This window comes from Myodes glareolus, chromosome 8 (genome assembly GCF_982192425.1).
Source record: "Myodes glareolus chromosome 8, mMyoGla1.1, whole genome shotgun sequence".
Classification (NCBI taxonomy): domain Eukaryota; kingdom Metazoa; phylum Chordata; class Mammalia; order Rodentia; family Cricetidae; genus Myodes; species Myodes glareolus.
The window spans coordinates 32,988,486-33,005,078 of record NC_142033.1 but is presented as its reverse complement, the minus strand read 5'-3'; the positions used below and the strand labels follow the sequence as shown (position 1 = coordinate 33,005,078).

Genomic DNA, 16,593 nt, shown 5'->3' with positions numbered 1-16,593 from the left:
TTTCAAGAATTTCAGATGTTCTCTGACAACCTCTTAAAATTCGAACAGAGCTTCTGAGTTTTAAAATACTTAAAAGGAATAGGTTCATGTGAGTGACAAGGTTGATAGGATCATGTGACATCAGATCTGACTTCTGGTTTCTCCAAGCGGGTCCACAGAATACTACATTTCCATTGCTGCTCTTGCTGAGATTTGGCTAGGTAGTCTCCTCCTCTTAGCTTTAATTCTTATGTCTGATGGCACTGGGATTGATTGGTTTGGGTTATATACCTCAGGGACCTTTTGTGGTCTGGATATAGAACTCTGCCCTTTTGGGGGACACCAAAATGCTGCCTTATGCAATGCATGTGCTGTATCTGCAGATATAGCTGCTGTCTGGACACAGTTCTGTATAGAGACTTTAATTTGCATCCTAACAGGTAAGTATTTGGTTCTTGTTCTGTTGTTAACATTTTGAAAGTGCTTGGTAATATTTATTTTAAATGGTCATAAACTTTTAGATGTCTGCTCTGTCACTGAATATTTTGTGGTAGATAATTAGAGCAAATGCGTAGGCAAGTTTAATAATGAGCTGGTTCATTTCATTGATTTTTTCCCCCCTAAGAGGAATGAGAACTATCATTATAAACCATCAACTTGTACATAGTTTTTTAATCTTAGATTTGTAAACAATGAAACTACTAGGGCTGGCTTTTTTTGAAAGTTGAGGATATATTTTACATATAGGCTGTCGAATTTTTAGTTCCTTTTGAGTGTATTAGAGGAAGTCATTTTTTTCTGTTTCTGATTGATTCATTCTCAATGAATTTTATGGTTATTGTCCAGTGGTTTTCTTGTCTTGATCAGGTGCTTAAATGCTAGTAAATCTACTAGAAATCCTGATTTAGGGAAGATTAGTTTCAGTGATTTAATTAGACAGACACCCCTCTCCCTTTGGTCATATTGTGGTCTGTAGGAAATGGTGGAAATAAAGCCATGTAAAAAGACCTTTATCTTAAGCCATTGTGAGCATTCTAGTGAATAGTAGGCAGCCGCCATTAGAAAGCTCTAGAGCAGTAGATATTGTGCAGATCAGTTTTTAGGAAAGAAATGGCAGCTGAGCGGACTGTAAGAGAGGTTAAAGGTCAGATGGGGGTTAATGCATTAAGTAGTATAGGTGTGAAACGAGCATGGTTGCCCTCAGTGGTGACTGGACCAAGGGACAGACTGCTGGAGAGTCTTGGTTTAAGTTCTCTTCCTGTCTGCCACAAAGGAAGTCAAAGTCAAGTGAGAAACATCCCAGTAGCCTTTTGAAGGCATCCTTCTCTTTTATGTTATAGAAGTTTTTGCCAACAACTGTGGTAGAAAGCAACCTCTAGATGCCTTTATCATCAGTGGTTATCAACATTTTCTATTTGGGAAGTAATAACCTTTTATATATCTCAATATGAATAGGTTTTATTGAATCTCTTGTTTTGTTTTGTGTTTAAAAGGAGTCTAGGTGTGTAATGTAGGATATCCTAGAGTTTGTTGCTAGGTAGAACACTCTGTCTTTAAGTATATAAACCCCAAAGTGTGTTCTGCCCCAAAGTGCTATAGGATTACAGGCATGTGCGGCTGTATCTGTCTGGCTTTGTTGTTTTGTTTTATTTTTTCCTCTGTGACAACTAAAAGATGAAACTAGGTATAAAAGCCATTTAGTTAAGTACAAAAATCTGGTAATTATATAATCTGGGATGAGGAGTAGGAGAAAGTGACCATTAGGAAAAAAAATCAACCACAATCTCTCTTTTCCTTTTCTCTTACTTTTCTTTCATTTTATGATTTTTTTTTTTTAATTTTCAGTTGCGATAGGGTTTCTCTGAACAGCTCAAGCTGACCTCACACTGGCCATCTTCTTGCTGCAGGCTTCAAAATGCCCAGAGTACTGATGTGTGTCACCATGTGTAGTTTGTAACATTTTCTTAAAAATAGTTTTCTAACCATGTCATACAACGTCAACTTATGTATATATGTGAACTTGGCACCAGTATTGGGAACTTGGCCTGCTTCCTTTTAATTTTCAGACACCTGGGCTTCATATCTGAAAACCTTTTTTGTATTATTTTCTTTTTTCTGCTTTTCTTTTTATCTCACTGATGCACTTCACTGTAGGCAGAGGCTGCTTGTTCGTTTCCTGCCTGCTCGGACCCAAAATGATTAAACAGAAACTATATTAGTTAAAACACTGCTTGGCCTATTAGATTATGCATATTCTTAGCTAACTCTTACATCTTAAATCAGCCCATCTCTGCTAATCTGTGCATCACCATGAGGTCGTGGCCTACTGGCAAGGTTTCAACAGGTTCTGGTGAGCGTTTTTCTCCTTTGGCAACTACATGGTGTCTCTCTGACTTTGCTTACTCTCTCTTTATATCTCTGTTCAGATTTTCCACCTGGATTTACTCTGTTAAGCCATTGGCCGAAAGCAGCTTCTTTATTAACCAGTGGCAATAAAACATATTAGTAGTATACCGAGGGGAATCCTACATCACCGCAGTAATCCTGTATTCTCAGGTTTTGCCCTAATTTTTCATCTCATCTTTTTAGGAGGTTTCTTTTTGACAGTTAATTTTTCTACTTAGATTTTGCTGTTAAGCTGTTTTTGCTGTTAAGTTTTTAAATTCAAAGAAGGTTTTCATCTTGCTTTGTTTTTCACTCTTTTCTCCAACCCCATCTTTCAGAGGATTTAAATAGTAGGCTTATTTTTAATGTTTTTTTCTGCTGTTTTCTTTTTCTACATGTCTTTTTCCTTTCTGTTAATTTTTTAGCTTTGTTGTTTTCAGCTTCTGACTTAGACTTTTCTCAGATGTTCTTTGATTGTTTTATTCTTTTTAGTCATTCAGTAAAAGTGGACCCTACAGTCTTTTGGAAGCTCTGTTAATGTGATGAAAATTTAGCACCTGTAGGCTTTTCCATAGGATTACAGATTTGTTTATGTGCTGTTATCTTTATGATGTTTTCCTGTATTATTGTTGTTTTTCTTTTCGTGGAAATCGGATTTTTAAGAACACTTCAGTGTGACAAGAAGAATTTGCAGCTCCTCCAGATGTCCAGGAGCTTTCTCTGCCTCTGCCGTGATTTCAGTGTATTTTTGCTTTTTCTTCACTGGCTGAGAATTCAGCTTAGTCTACTCGGTTAATTTTCTCATCTGCTTCTAAAGTACCAGGCTTTGTAACATTTACAACTTTCAGTTGTTGTGGGTTGAGGTGTGATTTTTTTTTTTTTTACGGTTTTCAGCTGCTTCTTTTTCACCCTAGTATTATTTGGAGATTAATAATTTATATTTTTTGTTGATTAGAATTTTTAATATTTACTAATTTGTGTTATTAAGTGTTGCTTATAATATTAAACTTTTATAGATAATGCTATTTTCCAAAAAAAAAAACTTCAGGATTTTTGTTATAGTGACAGCATAATAATTTGAATGAATATCTAGCTACTTAAAAAAAAACCTTATATTTGTGTGTATGTGTGTGTGTGAGATAGAGAGACAGAGAGAGTAAATATACCCACACACATGTGGGAGATCAAAGGACAAAATGCTTCTCTCCATCATGTGGACCAGAGAAGTGAACTCAGGTCATAAGGCTTGGCAACAGGAGCTTTTTTTTACATCTTGCCAACCCTTAGCTTCTCAAGTTTATAAATTGTGGTTAAGATGCATAAGATCTTTGCGAACTTGGTTTCAATAATTCAAGTGTATGTTGTGCATTTATTTCTTAAAATGCTAGGTTATGTGAAGCAATAGTCTTTTGTTCTGGTAGGATAGATTTTGAGTTTTTCATCCTGAGTACATCTGAAGACACAAGTGGGTAGTTAGAATTCAAGGTGAGAAGGAAGCCTGCTAGGGTAGTGAAGGTTTTCAGGATTGTTTAAGTGTGTTTTGAAGAAATTAAGTGTCATAATTAGGAACATAAGTAGTTTTTAATGTGTTTACTCTCTGTCTTCTGTCTTCACTGTCCCTGTTGTAGAGATGCACACATGCATATGCATGTAGTTTAAATCCTCCCTTCCAGTTTTAAGATATTTTATTCTATCTCCCATTTCCCAAACTGTTTTAGGCTGGTTGGGGAAAGAAGGTGAACATAATAGACATGGACTCTAACCTTCTGTAATGGGAAAGCTTGTTATTCAGTGAATAACCATGCCAACAACTAAATATGGTACATTCTATGTTATTTGAAAGACTGAAGAAGGGAAATTAAAGCAGAGTCTCAAAGCCAATTAAATAAATTTAATAAAAGGTTTTTGGCTCATCCACATCCTGTTTTCCAGACTCTTCGGATACAGAGTTTATATGTAGTCAGTGTCTTCAAAAGGTCTTGTTATAGTGACGATAGACAGATAGTATCATACAGCAATGTATTCAGATAATGATGCTAATAAGAAATTTTAGGAGGAAAATGGAAACTCACAGAAGAGAGACTGGGAGTGGGGAAGGAAGGCTACTCCAACTACAGGGATAGTTATGGTTACTGGAATGAATACACACTAAGATCCCTTGTAGATGCCTGAAACTGTGTAGTGATGAGGGCTGGCTTGTTGGGGTATCTATTCTCACCCGGTACCCCACAGCGGCAAGTCCCAGAGAAAATCAATCACACAGTGATCTCTGTAAGTTATAAAGCTGATTGGCCCATTAGGTCTGGCTACTTATTAGCTCTTATAACTTATGTTACCCCATTATCTTTATCTGCGTTAGCACATGACTCAGTACCTTTTCCAGCGGGGCAGCTCACATCTTTCCTCTCCGGTGGTCTGGGCAGAACTGCGGAGGGAGCTTCCTGCTTGCCAGAATACTCCTAGTCTCTTTGCTCCACCTCTACTTCCTGTCTAGCTTTCCCGCCTATACTGCCTGCCTGGCCAATCAGCGTTTTATTAAAATACATGATTGACAGAATACAGACAATTCTCCCACACCAAAACTGGGTAGTAGTAAACCCTATATACTGTGTCTGCTTCTCCACATGCATATACATAATGAAGTTTGACTTCTAAATTAGTCACAGTAAGTGATTAATAATAATAACACAGAGCAGTACACTAATAGGAATTATTCCGGTATGCTAAAATAATTATTGTACTATAGATCACAGCAACCTTAGCATATAATGACTTTTCTGTTGATAAGTCAGTAACTTTACTTAGAGGAAGTACTTGAATCTCTTTGTTGGCATCACTGCTTTTATGCTTTAGAAACATTTTTTGTTGTTGTTTTGTTTTTGTTTTTTGAGACAGCGTTTCTCTGTGTAGCTATTTTTGGTTCCTATTCTGGTACTAGCTCTTCTAGATCAGAAGATCTGACCTCAAACTCACAGAGATCTGCCTGACTCTGTTTCCTGAGTGCTGAGTTTAAAAGCATGCACCACCACTGCCCAGCAAATGTGTAGTCCCTGGCCTCAAACTCAGATCCTCCTGCCTCTATTTCTTTAGCATATCCTACCAGCACCACCAGCACTTGCAGGAACAGTTTTCAAGTTAAGTAAGGATTAGTCAAACATCAACACTTTGCTACCATCACAGTTTTAGTACCCTAAGTGGCTGACTGATTGATTAATAGCATGCTGATGTATGGATGTGGATGATTCATGACCCAGGTGAGATGGAATTGGGAAGGTACAGGCTCTGTGTGGCTTAGCGTATCAGCTGTCAGTTTGGAAATTTTCCACTTGAGTTATTTTAGTCTGTTTTTGACCCGTAATTAAAAGTACAGAGGAATAACATAGGTGATGATTGTAAATACTGCTCTACTTGAATTAGAGGAATTCATGAGACAATATGGAGAAAGGCTACCCCAAACACAATAGTTAATTCAGAAACCCTGACAAGGGGAGAGGAGCTTACATATCTAAAAGGACGAGAAAAAGGCTATCGACTAGGAGTGGTAAAATGAGTGGAGGAAGACTAGGAAAGCAGGTTCAGAGGGATGCAGTGCCGTGCTGCACAGGCCGTGTCAAGACGTTTGTTTTATTCTGGTTGCACTAGGAAGCAATTGGAGAATTTTGAGCAGAGGAGAGACATGAGTTTGGTGTGCATATGTGGTAAGATTGCTTTGCCTCTATGCAGAGGTCAGAGCAGATGTGGGGAGAGTATTTATCACAGTAGCTGATGTGCACTGTTGGACTTGACTGGGGAGGTGTCGTCCTGTCAGCTGACGGGTTTTGGTGATATTAAAATGATAAAGCTGACATCATCTTGTATGTTAACATGAGCTAGAGAATACCTATAGTGATCCCATTTTATTAATATGAGAAAAATATGGAAAGGGTCAGATTAGGGGAAATTGATAGTTTATGCCACAATAATTTTGAGGTGTCAGTTTGACATGCCAAGAAATTGAATATAAATTGCTAGTATTTATGGGGACATTGGGACCTTAACCAGTTCTTTAAGGAGAATAATGTGTCTCTTTTGCATCTTTTACTGCATTTTATTTCTTTAAAGTAAGTGTGTGTGTGTGTGTGTGTGTGCGTGTGTGTGTGTGTGTGTGTGTGTGTGTGTGTGTGGTTTGTTTGGCTGTGTGTCCACATGCATGCCATGGTGCATTTGTGAGGGCACAGGACAGCTTTTAGGAGTTAGGTCTTTCCTTTCATGTGTGTCCCAGGCTTGGAAATCAGCACCTTGTGCTCTGAACCACCTCACTTTCTTTAGACCCTGTTTTTTCCCGTAGCATTTGCTGTATTGGGCTCACAGTTTTTGTTTTCTCTGAGGTTTAGAGTTTTTCTTTCAGTAGTCTGAGCTTTGGGTACAGAATAATAGTTACTGGATGTTTGGTAATTGAATTACTTTCTCTGTCACCACATTCTGGCATTGTTTTTCCCAGGTGTGTGTTAAATCCATTTCAATCCCTATTGTCTTTCTTGCGTTAGGGTCTGTATGTTTTAAATGAATTTGCTTTTAGTCAGCAGTAGAGCTCATTTTCAAATGAACTTGGTGTTAAGCCCTAATTATAGGTATGTATCAATTGGGTAAAACTGATCACTACTTAATAGAGATCTATTTAGATATAATTAGCTTTATTTTATTAAGTAATAATTTTATTAAGTAATAATTTATTTTATTTAGTAATAATTTTTAATATTTTGACTTACATTAGTTCCCCCTTTCCATTCCTTTCTCCAACCCTTCCACATATCCCTCTTGCTGTCAAATTCATGGGCTCTGTTTTTTTTAAACAATACTTTAAAAATATATTACATATATACATATATTCCTAAATATAACTCACTGAGTCCATATTGTTCCTTGTTTGTATATGATTTCAGGGCTGATCATTTTTATTAGATAAGCAATTCGGGGCTCTTGTTTAGAGAAGATCATTTCTCCCATGCTCAGCATTTCCCAGTTGCCCATAGGTTGTAAGGACCCTTGAGCTTTCCAACCCATCTGTGTTAGGAAGTCCATTGATGTGGGCATTGTCTAGGCAGGCATGTTGATAAGCTGACATTTCTAGGAGATATGGTCTCACAGCAAACTTCCTGTTCCTCTTTTTCCTTCAATGATTCTTGTGCCCTAGGTACAGAAGGGGAAAGTTTAAGGCTTTCCTTGAACTTGGAAACATGGAGTTATAACCAAGTAAATTCTGGACTCATTTACTTTGTTCATGAGCAATTTGTGAAGCTCTATGAGTTACAGTTTATTGGGGTTTCTCAGTGACAAACTGAATGTTTTTGTGATGGGAACATTTTGATCCTTAAATCCATCTTCGATGCATTTCACCTAATGCTGATAGGTAGGTCCCTTTTAATAAATATCCAGGCATGGTTCATTCTTCATGTTTAACATCTCAGGGCAGATGTTACAGACTTAAATGTGTCTCGTGCTTGAGTGTCTGTTAAGTTAAGCAAAATAGTAAGCCCATTTTTCTTTTTGAAGGTACAGCAAGGGAGAACTGGAAATTCAGAGAAAGAAGCAGCGCTTCCGTCTACAAAAGCTGAGTTTACTTCTCCGCCATCATTGTTCAAGACGGGCCTGCCACCAAGCAGGTTAGTAGACACTTATGGTCCCAACATTGGGACCTTGGTGCTGGGTTTGTGCTGTAAAACTCTGTTAAATATGAAGTATCCCAGTTTTCTCCCAGTACAAACTGGAACAGTCTACTTTTAGTTTGAATTATTATAAAGTCTTTTCAGGGTGCTGTTCCATCTTAAAAAACAAGACACCTGAATCTGCAAGAAATAAAGCATGGTATAGTTACATTGATCTTCCATGCAGAAGTGGTGACTGCTCATGCTCTTCACTGTGTGTATTATTATTAAATAAGGATTTGTTGGACTTCCTAGGTAAGATCTGTGGACTTAAAGGGATTCTTGTAAAAGAAACCATAGAAATTTCATCCATAAAAGTCTCTTGGCATTCTTTGCTTTCATATAACACCCAATTTTGTGTTTATAAAATACTAGATAGAAGTAGTAATTATGCAAAAAAAATGTGCTTTTTATTCAAATGTGACATGTGAAATAGTCTTTTTGACTCCACTATAAGGAAAATAACAAAGAATAAACGAAGACCAGTGAAGGTTGAGGATGCCAGCAATTTAGTTTTGCATTAGATTGTGATATCAGGTCTGGCCCTGAAATAAATCAACTCAGCCATTACAGATTCTCTGCATATTTACCTTTTTATTTTTGCTTGTTTAAATTTTTGTTCATACTGTCTCCTTTCATCTGTTCTGCAGTTTATTACTATTCTGAGAAATTAGACTTCATAGTGCACTGTTGGGGAAAAGACCATAGAGAAGCTTAAGGCTCATCTCAAACTGAGATGGTCTTTTATTTGTTTTGATTTTGTTTGTTTAAGGCAGAGTCTTGTTATGTAACCCTGGCTGGCCCTGAATTTGCTGTGTAGATCCGACTGGAATCAGAATCACAGAGGTCTGTCTGTCTCTGCCTCCCAGATACTGGTATTAACAGCATGTGCTACCATGAAATAGCTAAAATAAAGCTAAATAATAGCTAAAATAAAGATTCATGAAGCTTTAATGCAAAATGAAGCATTTAAAAGTGAGCCAAGATTTTCATGGATTGCTCTAGAAATATCTCAAATGTCATAATTTGAACTAAATGAAATTTCATAAAAATATTTGATTCAGTAATTTGTTATAGAAGCTAAAAATTGATCTTTTAATAGGTAGTATTTTGGATTTGGTATTTTTATAAAAGGTCAGCTATGTTTTGTTGAGTTTCTGTGTGCTCTGCTTTTGAGTTTTGTTAAGAGATTGGAATCTTGCCTTAAATTTCTGGGATTTAAATTCTGACTCAGCAGTTTACTAGTTGAGCATCCTTGGGCGGACTCTATAATTTTGTTAGGCCTGGATTTCCTAATTGATAAAATGTAGTAATGGTATTTCCATTGCAGTCTAGCTGCGTGTGTCAGTGTTGTGGAACGGTGTTTGTCACATGAAAACATTCTCTAAATACTTACTGTTAAAATGAACTCTTTCAGAGTCATGGGGTCTTTGTCTCCTTTTGCTTCCCCTCCTTTGTGGGGAGCATGTTGAATTGTATCACATCTTGTGATGACATAAGAACTTTGCTTTGTGTTTTCCTCTATTTGAAATGAATGAAGAGCCACAGTCGGATTTTTAACAGGCCGATCTGATTGAGGTTTTCAAGTCTCAATTTAGCTGCTTTAGTAAGAGCAGCTTACAGTGTGAACAGTGATATAAAAGGGGATAAGGTGTAAGAGATCGCAACAACTATCTAGGCAAGAGATAATGGTGTCCTGGACCAAGATAATGATGAGTAGTCAGAATGCTAAGCTACTGGATTGATCCCAAAAGCCTGTAATGGTATGTCTGGGTTGATCAGTTGTAGACTACAGAGAAAAGTTATTCTCAGTGAGTACAAAGATTTTTGTCTTGTTCAACACAAATGTCATTTAAGAGATGGGATGGATTACAAGAGGAATTGCTTTTGGAGAGAGAAGTCATCCAGTTGCAGGAATAGAAGTTGAGCTGTCACCTCAGTAGGAAAATTAAAATCGGGAAGTTGAATATGTTACTATGGAATGAGGAAAAGAGTATTGACTGGTGAAAGAAACTTGAGACTGTTGAAATGGTATCTAAAGCTAAGCTGTGAAATTTAATTAGACCATCAAAAAAGTATTGATCAAAAAGTGATAAGAGCTCAGAGCCTTGAGATACTAAAAGAAATGAATGGAAACCAATAAAAAAGGAACCAATAAAGAGGCCTAAGGTGGAAGTTAGTGTATGGAGTCATCAGCTGTCAGATGGTAATGATAAATTTGGTCACGAAGATGAAGACCAGATTTCTATTAGATTTTCAGGTGTGATAGTCACTGGTGATCCTGACCAACATCATGTACAAGGTAAATTGAAAAAACTTTCGAATGACTTCTACAGAAACAAGAGATCTTCCTTTAGTCCCAGTATTTGGGAGGCAGAGGCAGGTGGATTTTTGTGAGTTCAAGGCCAGCCTGGTTTATATAAGTGAGCTCCAGGACAACCAGAACTATATAGAGACACTGTCTCTAAAACAAAACAGAGAAATAAGAAGAATTGAAAAGTAAAATACGAACAGTTTTTAAAGACTATTTTTTCTTGTCTGTGGGGCCAGAACCAGGGCAAGGGAGAAGTTTGAGGCCAGAGTTTTCAAGGCAAAAGAAGTTGCAGCATTTATATACTTGAGAGTTAGTCAACTAAATATTAATGATCAAGAAATAAGGAAGAGGACAGTTGTGGAACAGTGTTCTTAGTTAGCTCAAGGGACCAGGGTATGCCATACATAGGAGTAACAACTCTGTAACTGGAGAGAGTGTAGGGTACAAATGGTTTTCAAGTCTCACTTTAGTTTCTTTGCTAAGAGTATCTTGTAGGTGAGTAAAAGTAGAAACAGGATCTCTTGTAGGAGATTGCAGCAATAAATAAATAAACAAATAAAAATGATAGGCAGGCAGGTGGATAATGAGAACAGTGGGACATTCTCTTCAGATTGCTAAGGACAGACTAAAGAGTGGGGTGTTAATGGTTGAAAAGAGAAACCTAAAGTAGTCTCTTTTTGGAGTAAGTGAATAAACTTTTATGGGAAAAAGACTAGGCTCACTTGGCAGTAGTTGGAGGAAACATAGAGTACGAAGGCTTTCTTCAAAATGGGAGAAGCAATGTTTTATATGTTGATGCAAATGAGTTAGTAAAATAAAAAGTTGATGGCATAAAGAGAGAAGCTCTATGTTTGCGGTTTGTTAGGTTAATGCCGTGGTCTAAAATGTGCCAAGTCAAGTATGTTTTAGATGTGTTCAAGAAGAGCAGTTAAAGTTGTATTTCACAGGAGCAGAGATTATGCCAGGTAACTAAGGGATACAGGAGCCCAAGGGGTGATAATAGTAACAACTGTGGATCTAAGTAGAGATGAAGACATTGGAAGATATACATAAAGAGAGATGGATTGAAAAAGATGGTAAGGGACATAAGAAATGCATGAAGGAAGGATGGGAAAATTAGCAGCCCTATCACTACTTAAGAAAGTATGAGTAATTGCCCTTGCAACTGATAGAAACATACTTGGTACGCTTTTATTACCAGTTTTGAGTATAAAGGACAATGCTCATTCCTCAGTAGGAAAATTTGTTTTCTGAATTTATCTTCAGATAATCAAAAACAGACTTTGATAATCATTGTAAATTATTTCCCTAAAAATAATGTGTGTGTGTGGGGGGGGTCATTTTATATGTATGGAAATTGGATAAAATCTTTGGAAATAAATTTTTATTGAGTTTAGGGGGAAGATAGCTATTGTTAGCTCTGAGACATAAAAGAGATAGATATTTAAGAGTAGTTATTGACAGAGGTTTCTGCCCTATCCGGTCCCACAGTTGTTCTGTCACAAAGAAACACACAGAGGTCTACATTAATCATAAACTGGTTGGCCTATTAGCTTAGGCTTATTAATAAATTAATTTTTACATCCTGAATTAGCCCATAATTCTTGTCTGTGTTAGCCATGTGGCTTGGTAACTTTTATCAGCGAGGCATCTTCATCTTGCTTCTTCTGTGTCTGGGTTATGACTGCAGACCGACTTTTTCCTCTTCCTAGAATTCTCCTTTTCTCGTGGCCTTGCCTCCTTCCTGCCTCCTCATACCGCCTATACTTCCTACCTGGCTACTGGCCAATCAGCGTTTTATTAAAATACAAGTGGCAAATCTTTACAAAGTACAAGACCATTGTCGCACAGCAAGTATTGATCTGTTACTGGTCCAAGCACTAGAGCTCTTTTAGATTGTCTTATTAATGTGTAGGTGGATGTTAGCAAAGAGCTTCTTAAATTTGGTATTAGTAGAAAAGGTGAGTTTGTAACTTCCGTACTGTCCAGCAAGTTTTCATACTTAAGGACAGTTCTACTCTTACTATATCTGAATGCTTTAATATTTTTAAGTTTTCATATTATTTTCTTTTGAAGTACATATCTACAGGAAAGTGATACGAATGTACATCTTGATAAGATTTTCCAAATGCAATATATTGTTGTAAACAAGCAAGGAGATTGGAAAACAGACCTTTGCTCTTCCTTCCTTTGTTGTTTTCATTTTGTACTGTTTTGTTTTGACGATTATTCAAACTTACAGGTTGCAAGTAAATCAGGGAGAACTTCACCTACACAGTTCACTAGGTCCTAACGTGTTGTTTTCCTTGTTAAAAATACTTTTCTTTCTCAACCGTTTGGGTACTTATTGGGATGGTAACCATTGGATGCATTGTTTTCTTGACCTCTAAACATTTCACCTTATATTTCTTAGGAATATGGATGGACATTTTATTCCCTAAGTATAAATAGGGCAGTTATGAAAGTCAGGAAAATGTAATGCTAAATCAATCCTTTATCTAATACCCAGATCATCAATTTTACTAGTTATTGCTAGTTATTTGTTAGTTATCTCAGTGTTGCCCTTCACTGAATTCCTTTTCTTCTTGACTTTGGACTCAATCCAGGGTCATTCATTTGAGCTCTTTCTTTAGGTGTTTATGATCTAGAGCAGCTTCTCAGCCTTCTGTTGTATTCTAGAAGAGTGCAATCCAGTTGTTTTAGAGTTGCTTCCTCAATCTGGCTTTGCCAGTTCCTCCTCATTATTAGATGGGCCTGTGCTGGAGACTCTTGTGTAAATGACGCTGTGTTCTCCTCTTCAACCTCCAGATAAAGAATCCAGTTTGCCCCACTTGTTCTTTTATTAATGACAGTAAATCTATTGAGTTACTTGTGGCTATACCTTTCTGGTTCTGCATCAAGTTCCTGTTTCCCCTTTTGCATTTAAGAATTAATTTTTTCATTGGGGATGTTGCTCAGTTTTAGAAAAGTTGCTTGCCCTTAGCGTGTGCAAGTCCCAAAGTCTGACGTAGCATGTACAAGGCCCTCTGTCTGATTGCTAGCATCATTTAAATAATAATAATTTTGCAGAGAAACTGGTTATAAGTGTCTTAACTTCCCAAAAACTTTAGCATCTGCTGCTGATTTTTTAAATAACTGAGTTGCTACTATAATGTCTATAAAACAGTGATTAGCTTCTAAAATTTTGTTTAAATTATCTTTTTAATGTGTATGGGTATTTTGCATGTATGAAAATCTGTGCACCACATGTGTGCATGGTACCCACAGAAGTGGGCTGGATCATTTGAAACAGACAAGGTTGTGGGCTGCCTTGTGGGTGTGAAGACTCAAACCTAGGTCCTCTAGAAGAGCTCTCAGTGCTCTTAACCACCAAGCCATCTATTCATTCTTTGCTTTTATGAGTGTTTTGTCTGCATGTACCACATTATATCTAGTTCCTGAGGAGGCAAGAAGAGGGTGCTGGATCCCCTGGAGTGGAGTTAAAGGTGTTAGTGAGACACCTTATGGGTGCTAAGAACCAAACTTGGGTTATCTGAAAGGAGCAACAAGTGCTCTTAACTGTTGAACCATCTCTCCAACTCCTGCTTTTCAATTTTTTGAAACAAGATTTTACTATGTAGCTGAGGCCAGCTCTAAACCCACAGTCCTTCCACCTCACCCTCTCCAGTACAGGTATTACCAACATTGCCTCGCTAAATGCATTAATTCTTAGGTGTAAAAGAATGTGGGGGGGGGCTTAAAAGTTTGATTTATTTGTGTTTATGGTGTGTGAATTTTATTGTGTGATTTTTATATATACAGTAAATTGTTTTGATGATTCAATTTTTCCAAATTTGGTTGGTGGGGTCTCTTCAAAATTGCTTTTGACTATGTACGTGTGTATGTATGTATGTATGTATGTATGTATAAGCTCTACTTTTTGGTGTTAGCAGAGTATTTCGGGCTCATCTTGTACTTCTGATTTCTTCTCAAAACATCCCCTCTTCGGAGGAAATACTAGTTTAAAAGCAAGATCAGGCTGGTAGCCGTGCTCATTGTACTGGGGTGTCATTTCTTTTCAGGGCCTTTTTAGCACTTAAAGGCTAGGAGGAAAGATAGCAATTTTAATATGAAAGTGTCACTTGCATATTTTTAAATAAAGTTTTAGTTGTGAAATCATGTTTCTTTGACATCCAGTTTGACATCACACTCTCTTTCTCATGGTGATAATCTGACTCCCAACAGCTTCAGTATATTACTCATTTGATTCATAATCAAATACAGTCCTAATAGATTTGGAGTTTCTGCTTAGCCATTAAGACACACACAATTAGAATAGAGTTCAGGAATTAGCAGTTCTTTGTGTTCTGTTTTAGACTGAGGATGAATGGCGAAACCATCTATACACGTGCTATAGTGTTAGTTGGTTCTTTTAGCCTGCTCACTTTTAGCATTTCTTCTCCTCTCTGACTGTGAAAGAGTTTCTTTTCCTACATGTGGGATACGGAGCAAAGCCGTCGTCAGGGAAGGCTCTCCAGTGGTGTCTGTGCAGTTGTTGCTCCAGCCAGGCTCACTTCAGCTCATTTGTAGTTCATTTTTCCTGGATATTTGTTTCCAGAAGTAGACTTAGAAACATGCATTTTTAGTAGCTTTGAAAGAACGTTGATCTTTCACAGGATTGGCAAGAATAGAAATAGCTGTACTTATTTTTATGACAGGGTTTTTTCTGTGGTGATCTTCCTGTCTCAGCCTTCTGAGTGCCTTTGTGCCTAGCTAAACTTCGTATGTAGCATGTCACTCGGATTAAATAGCTGGAAATTTAAATGGAAAGAGTTATTCTTATGAAATATTCTTATGAAATATTCTTATTCTTATAAAAATTTAGTTTTTCATAGGTTTTAAGAAATAAATCAGAGCCCTACTGTTAACTGGTTGTACTGATAACTATGTGTTATTGAAGAGCAAAGAGGAAACATTATGAGTTTTGATTGAGATTTTATGAAATGGCAGAGATTGTTATTCATTCATAAAGGCACAGAATTTGTTTCTTGATAATTTTTTGGGCATAGCCTTGATTCTTTTTTCGTTTCTCCATCTTGACACCATACTATGTTGAAAAGTTTTTCTAACAGTGTTCTAGAGTTGATCAGATAACATCTAAATTGAATAACATCTAGATTAAAATGCCTCCAGTCATTGTTCTACAGCAAGCACTTTATGACATAAAAGAATGGTACTGTAGGAACATACCAGAGCACCTGAGAAAAAGCATGCCAAGGAAAAGTAAACAGAACGAGGGGGGCTAGAGACAACAGTATGTAAGAAAAAACACAGAAAATTTATCTCACCAGAAACAGCACCTCTTCTCAGTCTCAGACAAGTACTGCCTCCAGAAAAGCCAGTTCAAGCGTTGGGAAGTGGCAGGATCGATATGGGAGGGCCGAGTCACCTGATCTAAGGTAAGGCTGATTTAAACATTGGCTACTTCCTCATCTTTAGATCATTGGTTTTATTTTGTCTCTTAGTATATAATAAGGTAATTAGTTTTGAGACTATACCATATTTTTCCCCAATGATGCTTTTTCAGATTGCAATTGAGGCATTTACTGAGACCCAGCATGTGTCTTCCTCATCCTTTTGGCCTTTTATATTATGTAATTGTTACATTGAACCACACTAATGGGTGTTCTGAATTTATTTTTCTCTCCGCCCTTGTTGCATGTTAATTCTTTGCTCTTTTACATCTTTTTATGATATTCTCAGCTATTTTTCACTGCTTATACATGAAGTGTAACTTTCTGAACTTGCTTTGGGACTTGCAAAATTTGACTCCACAGAATCTTTCTAATTCTATCCAGCTACAGTGTATAAGCCTGCTCTTCCTATAAAGTTGTCTACCAACTGCCCTAGGTTGTACCATTTCTCTTGTTAACTGGCTAACTCATGATCCCACCATCCATAGAATTTTGATTCATGTTCTAAATTTTGTATTTACATTGTGTACAGCCATAGACACACACTACAATTTCTCTAAGTCTGTGAAATGGGAATAACTTCATTCCTGAAGGATACAGTGAGCTGAGCAGTGCTGTCCATAGGATGCATTGCCAACGATAGTACGAGAGATGATTATTTTAGTATATGACTCAGATGTATGGACCAGGATAATTTTAACATGCCCTTTGAGATTTAAATAATTACAACCAAACAAGGACTAATTTTGTTGTTTGGCTTTGTTTTGTGTTGTTGAAG

General features: G+C 37.1%; 1 protein-coding gene across 13 annotated transcripts in view; it reads left to right on the top strand.

The window, feature by feature from the left end:
• Positions 1-16,593, top strand: part of Fip1l1 (factor interacting with PAPOLA and CPSF1) — a 62,673-nt gene that overhangs the window by 13,380 nt on the left and 32,700 nt on the right. For 7 of the 13 annotated variants that reach the window (XM_048415151.3, XM_048415142.3, XM_048415145.3 and 4 more), the window contains 2 exons: positions 7,897-8,006; positions 15,693-15,800. In XM_048415151.3, coding sequence (XP_048271108.3) covers positions 7,897-8,006; positions 15,693-15,800 — 218 coding nt within the window. The remainder of the gene's footprint in view (positions 1-7,896; positions 8,007-15,692; positions 15,801-16,593) is intronic. The other 6 variants (XM_048415153.3, XM_048415152.3, XM_048415148.3 and 3 more) reach the window with 1 other exon arrangement.